This window comes from Rattus norvegicus, chromosome X, assembly GCF_036323735.1.
Source record: "Rattus norvegicus strain BN/NHsdMcwi chromosome X, GRCr8, whole genome shotgun sequence".
Lineage (NCBI taxonomy): Eukaryota > Metazoa > Chordata > Mammalia > Rodentia > Muridae > Rattus > Rattus norvegicus.
Window position 1 is genome coordinate 32,862,936 of NC_086039.1, and position 10,673 is coordinate 32,873,608.

A 10,673-nucleotide genomic window follows, 5' to 3' on the forward strand; every position below is an offset into this window, starting at 1 on the left:
AGGCCTCTGTCTGTTGTAGGATTGGTAAAGATCTTTTCCCAATCTGTTTGTTGCCGTTTTGTCCTAACCACAGTTTCCTTTGCCTTACAGAAGCTTTGCAGTTTTATGAGATCCCATTTGTTGATTCTTGATCTTAGAGCTTAAGCCATTGGTGTTTTGTTCAGGAAATTTTTTCCAGTGCCCATGTGTTCCAGATGCTTCCCTAGTTTTTCTTCTATTAGTTTGAGTGTATCTGGTTTGATGTGGCGGTCCTTGATCCACTTGGACTTAAGCTTTGTACAGGGTGATAAGCATGGATCGATCTACATTCTTCTACATGTTGACCTCCAGTTGAACCAGCACCATTTGCTGAGAATGCTATCTTTTTTCCATTTGATGGTTTTGGCTCCTTTGTCAAAAATCAAGTGCCCATAGGTGTGTGGGTTCATTTCTGGGTCTTCAATTCTCTTCCATTGGTCTATCTGTCTGTTTCTGTACCAATACCATGCAGTTTTTATCACTATTGCTCTGTAATACTGCTTGAGTTCAGGGATAGTGATTCCCCCTGAAGTCCTTTTATTGTTGAGGATAGTTTTAGCTATCCTGGGTCTTTTGTTATTCCAGATGAATTTGCAAATTGTTCTGTCTAACTCTTTGAAGAATTGGATTGGTATTTTGATGGGGATTGCATTGAATCTGTAGATCGCTTTTGGTAAAATGGCCATTTTTACTATATTAATCCTGCCAATCCATGAGCATGGGAGATCTTTCCATCTTCTGAGGTCTTCTTCAATTTCTTTCTTCAGAGTCTTGAAGTTCTTATTGTACAGATCTTTTACTTGCTTGTGAACCACATTTTCTATATGCATTCATCATTTTGGAGACATCTGGATTGCCCCAGCTTCTGATTATCACAAATAAGGCCACATGAACATAGTGGGGCATGTACCCCCATGGCATGGTGGGACATATTTTGGGTATATACCCAATAGTGGTTTACCTGGGTCTTCAGGTAGATCTATTTCCAATTTTCTGAGGAATCTCCAGATTTATTTTCAGAGTGGTTGTACAAGTTCTCAATCCCACCAGCAATGGACGAGTGTTCCTCTTTCTCCACAGCCTCTCCAGCATGTACTGTTGCTTGAGTTTTTTTATCTTAGCCATTCTGATTGGTGTAAGGTAGAATCTCATGGTAGTATTGACTTGCATTTCCCTGACAACTAAGGACTTTGAACATTTAAGTGCCTCCCGCCCATTCACAATTCCTCTGTTGTGAAGTTCTATACCCCAATTTTTGATTAGGTTGTTGGTTATTTTGTAGGTTAACTTTTTGTGTTCTTTATATATTTTGAATATTGGCCCTTTATTGGGAGTTAGTGAAGGTTTTTTTTTTCCCAATCTGTAAGTTGCCAATTTGTCCTTGAAAGTTGATGTTGACAATTAGAATTCCATTTTAGAAATGATCAGGTAAATTATTGTATTTGTATAGGTATTTGTTATATAGCATCTGTGAATATAGTTTTGGTTAACTACTGTTTTTCCAAGTAGAATGCAAACATTAAGAAAAAGCAGACATTTTTGTCTTCTTACTTACTACCTACTCCCTACTACTCGCCTTGCTTATAATAAAAGCTCAATAAATATTGGTGAAAATATAAATAAATGAATGGCGTGTAGTTTATGAATGTAACTCTGAAATCTCTTCTTCAAAAATCAATAATAGCAGGGTATAGTGGGACAGGTATATAGTCTTGACATTTAGTAGACTGAGTGAGGAGACTCTGAAATTAACGACCAGCCTGGGTCACAAAGTAAGATTGTGTCTTTAAAAGCAATTATATCATTATTCTCTCTTGAAAAAATAAATGATCTATGGATATTAATTTCCTAGAGAAAACTTATTTTTTCATTTACCTCCTCAAAAGACTGAAAATACTGTTTTATTTTATCACCTGTCATTAAATAACAAGGAATAATAATTGTATTATTAATTTCAACATTTTTTGAAAATCTTAATCAGACTCATCATCCATATTGTAAGAGTAAAAGACTTCTAGTATCTTCTAAATCATATAGTATGTATTCAAACCTGCTTGGCTTTGAATCTCAACTTTAGCATTTATTAATAATATAGCAGTTCAGAACCATGTAGCATCTATTGGCCTCAATTTCTCCTATGATTTACAAGGTTGGTTTCCCAATGAGGCTGACTACAAATTTAAGTACAAAATATGTAGTTATGTGGAGGGTGAGGAAAATGTAGCCATAATAAATTATATTTATCTATTATTCATATGTATCAATTCATAAGAACTTACAATATAGAAGAAGGAACTGAGGTTCCCTCCAAATTGAAATAAAATTCTCTTAAAGGAATAAAAACATCCAGGCTTATAATTAAGCTAAGCATCATCTAGCCATCATATTTTGGAAGAGATTTTCATTGAAAATTTATTTGTGTTTGGACTCACACAGTTTCTTAAGGAGGGCTAGAGACTCCATTATGTCCTTGTGTTGATTGATGCATACTAGCCTTGAGTTCCAACTGAGCAATTTCCAGTTATGGCAGAAGGGACACTGATCCAATCAAAGAATTTGGGTGTGGAGTGTGAAGAAAAGATACTTCCTCTACCCCAGCGTTTAGAAATCTTCCATTTTTACTTTCTAGGATATAAAAGTCTGAGACATGTGAAGCACTACAGTATTTTTTTCTTAACATCATGTTCTTTAATTATATTGAAATCATTTTTATATAACAAGTTCACTGTGTTGTAATTCTGGGCAGCTTCCGATTCAATGCATTGCCAATGACGAATGGGCATGTTTAATGACAGGTAAAACAGATGCACAAACTAAACAAAAATAGCAATAAATCTCCAATGGCTTGCAGTGCCAAAGTAGTAGTTTCTACAGCAGACCAAATTGGAGATACTATCAATGCAGGAGATAGCAAATGAATGCCTTGAACTGTGTAGCAGATGAGTCATTTTCTATAGAAATGTTACTAATCAACACAAAATGAAAGGAAAGATAGAGGAGGTGTTTGGTGTTTGAGGTTCAGTGATTAAAGACGGTGGATTTGCAGAAATAGTTAACAGTTCCCAGCTAATTAAACAATGGAGGGGTTGGGGATTTAGCTCAGTGGTAGAGCGCTTGCCTAGGAAGCGCAAGGCCCTGGGTTCCATCCCCAGCTCCGAAAAAAAAGAACCAAGAAAAAAAAATGGAGCTCTGTCAAAAATTCCCAATTGGGAGGGCCTGACTTACATTAGTTGGCATATTTATAGGCCATGTATACAAATTGGTTTTTATTTCAGCTTCAGTTTACCCTTGACTTAGTAAAAGACTCATCTCCATTTTGCCCCCATGAAGGAATCTTGCCACACTGCCAAAACACTTTAGTAAGAACCTACTAGAAAGTAAATTAGTCATTTAGTGTAACAACAACAAAAATCCAAGTCAGTTGCCGTTATGTTTTTCAAAATCAAAACCATATCCTGTGATATGGGTCATAAAAGTAAACAAGAAGATCCTTAACCTTGTAGTCATATCACCCCTTTATCAAGAATTGGGTGGATAATTCCTCACTTCAACAGATAAAATTTGTGGCAGCAAATTTTAAAGAACTGATTTAATTAACCATAACTATGCTCAGAAGAACATTTGAAATACTACTGAATGAATGAGGAAATAGTTTGGAAGCAGAGGGGAACCGTCTTAAAATTCCACCTCACTCATTATTCACTGAGTTTCTATTTAACTCCTACGGTTTGCATAACAAAGTCTAAAATAATGCTATTCAAACTGAATATCCTTCTGTTCTACCTCTGGTACTTAATTGAATGAGTTAATCTCTTTAGCTGTCCATTCACAGTGTGAGTGGAAAGGCTAGAGAAATTCTATGAATGAGCCAGTCTGAAAGGAACATGGATGTGCATATTTAAGCCTTTTTTTTATGTGCTAAAACCAAGTTATAGCTAACTACTCTTTTCTTTTTTCAAAACTCAGGAACCTAAATGAATATTATCTCACTCAAGCACTGATATATGCTTACTTATGAATCTCTAAATGGGGTTAAAAGGGAAAATAAAAATTTGTGAAATTTTAGTCAGGGAAAGAAGAAAACTACAATAAGCTTAGGCAGATAAGAAAATCGTGTGGAGAAAAATTGCTTCCATTTGAAAATTAATTTTAGACTTACTAATATATGATTTGCTGTACGTTTTTAGAGTCAGACATTAGAATTCATGAACACCAGTGGTTTCAAACCTTTTACATTAGAACTACTAGAGGTTAAAGCCTGCAGATCCTAAACTCTAACTCCCAGAGCATCTTTTCCGACTGTCCATGAAGAGAATGTAAGGAGAGCACACAGGAGCATATTTGCAAAAGTCTTCAGCAGCCGCATCAGGGTTCCATGGCTCTAGTGCAATCTTCACATTTTTAGCATGAGGTATCTGCGATCTGAAAAACATAAAGTACACTGCCTGAGATCAACAGTTTGTCAGCCTTCTCCCAGCAAAATCTAAGACCCAAGTACCCCAAGTATTCACAGCATGTTGTGTCTCTCCCACTCTGGTTAATGGTAGTTAGAATTGAGCAGATACCTTTTCCCTGCTCACTACTCACTCTCATTCTGGGATGTGCTCTCCCATTCTTAACAAACTTGTCTCTCACATCCCTAGTTAGAAAACCTGAGGTTGCCTACAACCAATATGACAAGTAGGTTCCCTCCTCCTTTTAACCTACGTGCTGCACCCTTTCTTGCATGAAATAAATCCAGATAGTTAGGAGACAGTTAGGAAGGCACTGTCATAGTTAACTCATATGTTTACTCCATATTTAAAACATGTATTTGAAACTTTGAACCAGTTAAATCATTCACATACTTTCTGATTAATGTTTTCTTTGAATGAGCTTTCCGTTTTCTCTAACTTGTCTTCAACCCTCGAGAATTTCTGTTCCATGTATTATAATATATTGGTGAGGCTGACAGTTGAAGCCTTTTATGCTCAGCTTTATTTTTACCTGGATTTTCTTTAGTGATCCTATTTGTTTGTTAAATTCTGACTTTATGTCTTGTTTTCATTATTTTATTAAACTGCTTTTAGAGACTTCATTGAGGGATTTACTCATATTATCCTCTTCAACATCCTTGAACATATTCATAATTGCTATCTTGAAGCACTTTTCTTGCCCTTCAGCTATATTGCGTTTCTAGGATGTATTATGATATAGATGCAGGCTTCTGGTGGACTCTTTTCTGCTCATAGTTGTGATTTTGCACTGGAGTTTATGCATCTAGAGTTATGATGTTTGACATGTTTCTTAGTGATATCTAGTCTTGTCTTTTGAGGTAGATGTTCCATTCTTTTGGTTGCTATTGACTACTCTGCGTCTTAGGCAAATGTGGTGGGTATGGGCTCTCTAGTACAGAATTCTGTGGCTTGGTGAGTGACAGAAAGGAATGAAGACAGACTAGGATGAAAGCTTGAGAGGGACCTCTGGAAAGAGCTAAGGGAACCCGGGTTCCATACCAAGAGGTAGGGTCCCCAGGAAATGAAGGTAGAATGGGAGAAGGGACCCCTGCAGGCAAGCTGCTAGGGACTAACTCTGGAGAGATGATAATAGAGAATAAGGAGGATTTTGAAAATCTCCTACCCAAGTCCCAGACTGGAGCGGCTATTATGTCCCTGGTAAAAAGTGTTTCTGGGGATCTATGGCTGAGAAAAGAATGGAGATGGGCTAGAAGGTAAGGCTGAAAGGGAAAGAGATAGACTGGGTGTTCATCAAGGGGCAGACTCTCCAGGGAATGGAGGTGGGGTCAGAAGAAGGCCTCCTGTAAGGAGGCTGCTACAGGAATAAAGATGTCTAAGTCATTCACATTTTAAGAAAATGAAAATATAATATTTCAATCTGAGTGCAGTTTGACCATTTATTACTGAGTTCATGCAGTTGTGCACATAGAACTACTCAGAAGTCAGGTTGAATATTCTTTGCTAGATTCTATACAATGTAATATCTCTAGGTTATCTTTCCCATTGCATTCTAAAAATCTATACAGTAGAGCTCCAAATACATTAACTGTCTCACACAATCTAGTCAAATTCTTGACACAAAATCAACACTCAACTCATTTCTGGATGAAAACTTCATTTGCTTTTAGTAAGCCATGGGACATCGATCATTAAACTAGCTTCTATAGGATAATCTAACAGGAATCACAGTAAGGAAGCATGTGTTTATAATGTAGCAGTTTCACAATTACTTTGTAGAACTTAGGTCTGATTCATTGTGAGTATAGATGGGCTGATTAAAGGCTATAACTAATGTATTTATTGATTGCACTGGAGTCATTTGCTGATAAGAAAGATGAAGAATTCATGCCTGGTACTGTTAACAAGAGAAACTATCCATGGCCAATAAGGTTATGGACTCTAGAAGAGAACTTACTACTGTTACGTCCATGTATTCTTACAACCACAGATAAGTGTACCTTTCAACTTTCACCAAAGAAGCTTCATTTTGCAGCAAATAAAGACCATTACACAACTGGTCAAAATGTAGAGAACAAATGGCCATGGGGTGCCTATTCTCAACAGATCCATCTGCAATATAACTCTCATACCAAAGGCTCAGGGGACATCATACAAGAGGAGGTAGAAAGGTCCAATGGGCCAGAGAACCAGGACATCTGCTGTTAAATAGTATATTTTATGTATGACACAGAGCTTCACTGATAAAAATCTTAAAACTGAGGTCACCTTAACAAAACCTCACAATGATAGTTGATATCCCAAAATGAACAGAGGAAATATCCCAAGGCCCCATTCCTAGATGAAGAGCTATAGGCTATCAGTGACTGCTAAGAGGGGGAGAATCAATCTCCATGAATAACCCCTCGATAAGTTATCCAATCCTAGATAGTCAGCCCTAAACTTGTGTACACACAGACAACACTAGACAGAATCAGCAGAATATACTTACATAAACACACATATGTAGCAATAGTCATTAAAGAAGAAGAGGTCGTGAATTTGAGAAGAGCATGTGAGAGAAGTTCAAGTGAGGAAGTGTGGGAGGAAAATGCAGCACTCATGTATATAATTCTAAAACAACAATAAAATAAACATAGTATCAGTGAATGTTTCAAATAAATGAGCCCTCTGTTTCCTAGTCTGACTTTCCTAGAGATCACATATACATATCTGTGGCATGAAGTTTCTACAACTACTCACACTGACTAGCTCTCTAGCTCAAATTCTAAGGTATTGCCAGGTTGCAATGGCATATTTAGCCATGTTTTGGGCTTTATCACAAAAGGCAATTTATCACAATGGGCAGTGTTGATAAACCAAGTCTCTAAGGGCTCTATGGAACTCTATTATTCATTTTCAATCAGTGTGTATTTCTCATAGAAGGAAGTAGCATGTACTAAGTAAGACACATGGAAGTCAATCTGTTTTCCTTCCTGACTTCTGCAATGGTTCATCTGAGCATATGAACTATAATCTACCCTAACTGTTCTGGAGTGCTTACATGTCTCTTTAATCCATGCACGACTGTCTCTCTCTCTCTCTCTCTTCATTTTGTACTCAATGAAGTAGACTAAAAATATATACTCTTTACCTATCTAGGTTTTCCTGTGACTTTAAAAACTCATTTGAATGCACTAGGTACAATCTGTCCTTCTCACTCCATTTGGGATACAGATGAGCTTACATTCATAATATGTTCCAAGTTTTCTATTTGACATACTTTTTATATCTGACTGAAGGTACTACAGGCATGCAGTTAGCAATGATAAGCAATTGGAATACCAAGAATACCAAGTTTTCTTGTATTTTGGGAAACATATCCTTACTGTTATCCGTTAAGTTTGAGGATTACATAGTATTGTAAGAAGTAAGCTAGCTTAAAGGGAAGATAATTTATCCGTGACTATTTATAGATAAGTTGGTATCAAGTAAGTCATTAAATCCCACCATTTGATTCCCTCTTTTGACTCAACTATACACTCTGATCCCATTTGTCTCCAAAGTGATTTGTCTTTCAGACCAAGTGATAAAAACTATTTTCTGTCTTGCATTTAATTTGTGAAGACATAATCACCATAAAACACTACCAGCATTGACTAAAATGGTATGCTTAAATATGGTAAAGATTCTTCTTGGCCAAAGAATCAATGTTAAAAATCAATACTGGAAACACTGTGCTACAGATATACATGACAAATGATGAATATTTAATCTCCACTGTGTAGCTTAAATGAACCAGGGGCCATAGGAGAAACAATATAATTAACGGGTGGGTCTTAATCAAATGTTAATTAAATAACCAAACCGTAAATGGATCATGGTACTAAAAGTTCTTAACTCAGGGGCAAGTATATAGCAGTAATTCAAAAAAGGTGTTTTTGGAGAAAGAAGAAATGAATGAATGACATTCCTTCATATATTTCAAATATATCTTCATATATTTATAGTATAATACTAGAAATTTGGAAATTGTTTTTGAAACAGTCTAATCAAATTTATAGATTGGTAAATAAGATTTGGAGAACTTAGTACTGAATATAGCATAGGTATTGGTGTTTGTTGATTAATTAAAATGATCATAGTCATTAGTTTTATATTTAATTTCTCCACTTGAAAAGTTAATGAATTATATCTGTGCTATAAATAATTGAATTGAACTTAAAAGAGCTCTCCCTATTTCAAGAACCTCCTACACTCACAGTTAACTATAATTCATCCTTATAATTCTAAAGAACCTTCCTTCAAAATTGACTGACAGTCTGTGCTTCCTGTCTCTATTCTGCCAGGAAGAAGATGTTACTCGTGAAAGCCGTTTTAACTTCAGCGGTTATGGGATGGGTCACTGCCTCCAAGTGAAAGATGGTACAGCTGTCAAGGCTACACCTGCCAACCCACTTCCGCAACCCCCAAAAGATGCAGATGCTATCAAGAAGAAGTTTGTGGATCGGGCAAAAAGAATCGACACCATATCTCGAGCTGCCTTCCCACTGGCCTTCCTCATTTTCAACATCTTTTACTGGATCACATACAAGATCATTCGGCATGAAGATGTCCACAAGAAATAGATGTATCCTATTGACCCTGGGACCTTCTTTGCCTAAGTGTTGTGCTTGTAAATACACAGTAATAGTGTCTTTATATTGCTTTGACAGAGAACATTGAGGGTGGGGGGAGGAAAATCATGAGGGTGGGGTTTCTGGCACCTACATGACAAAGGACAGGTTCTATGGGCAAGGAAGAAAACTGCACAAAATTAAGGTGTTGCAGAATCACATGAGCATAACTCCCATCCATAGTCTATAGCATTGTTCTTTCAGAGGACACATCACTCAGACATGATATGCAAGGTCAAGTTCTTGAGGGCTGGTTATCTTATGGTTTGATTTGACAAGTTCTGGTTCTGAAAGGTTAGTTTAATGCACACACACACACACACACACACACACACACACACACACACACACACACAGAAAATGCTTACCATCTGACAATAGTGACTACCATATAGTAAATTGAGGACCAAACTTTTTCAGGAAAATGCTGCCTCATTTTTAAAACAAGCCTCCTGAGCTATGATATTTACAATGTCTGTAATTAGTGTTTCACCCAAGAAATCCTTTTGTGGGTTGTAAATTCTTTCTACAAATCCAGGAAACAACAACAAGATAAACACAAATGACTAAGAGCAGATTTCTACTCTGCTGTCTGTGTAGGTGTGCACTTTGATATTATTTTTCTTTCCTAGATATAATGTGGGGGCTTCCTTGTGTATTGCGTAATTGATTTACTGGTATATCCTCTTAAAAGAAATGCTCATTTTATTTTAGATCAAGTTAGCATATTATGTATATTTTTTCACTTTGGCTATACTTATGTGTGACTTTAAGTGCCCAAGTGTAATTTAGCTATTGCAGCTGCTATGCCACAGTATTTATGGAGACGGTGTGTTGTGATTGGTGTATCTCAGAGTAGCTCAAACTTCCCATTTCTGCCCTCATTGTAGCTGTAACTACTAGTCCTAATGTTGACTGACCTGTAATTTGTACTTTCAATCCAAGTGAATATCGTTTTAAATATCCTTGATTAACTGAAAAAAATTCAAACTGTACTGTGATTTTCATAACCCGTTGCCTTTTCGGTATCAGAGCTACGTGGTTTGAATCCTGGCTACATGTTTTAAGTAAGAAAAAAAATATGTATTTTTGCTTACTCAAAAGACAACCTGTAAAGTTATATGGAAATAATTACATTTTACATGTGCTGTAAAAGGGATTATTTTAAAAAAGCATTTGTTCAGTTTCAATAAAGGTAAGTGTGCCACCAAGTTATCTAGAGTCTTTCAATTTTTGTGCTAAAATGCAAATCATTTATGTGGCAATAATGATTTAAATGTTTTGGGGTGAACTTCCTCGTAAACTTGAATTGTTTATATAGCTAATATACTATTTTTCTTTTTATGGTAATTTCTGTTATTCTTGAGAATTTCATACATATACACATTGAAATATGCTAATATACATTCCTTCCTCACTCTTATTAATACTTCATCCCCAAAGCACAAAGAACATTATAGAGGAAGAAACAAAAGGATATAAGAATTGAAGGACGAGGAGGGATGCTGTGAACTACTGTCTGCTGAACATAGTAGTGACAGCTATT

General features: G+C 36.3%; 1 protein-coding gene across 4 annotated transcripts in view; it reads left to right on the forward strand.

Annotated features, from left to right (window-relative positions):
• Positions 1-10,342, forward strand: part of Glra2 (glycine receptor, alpha 2) — a 221,347-nt gene extending 211,005 nt beyond the window's left edge. For 3 of the 4 annotated variants that reach the window (XM_003752039.6, XM_008773152.4, XM_039099446.2), the window contains one exon: positions 8,801-10,338. In XM_003752039.6, the coding sequence (XP_003752087.1) occupies positions 8,801-9,079 (279 nt within the window). In that variant the 3' untranslated portion in view covers positions 9,080-10,338. 4 annotated transcript variants of the gene reach the window in all.
• Positions 10,343-10,673: the final 331 nt, after the last annotated feature.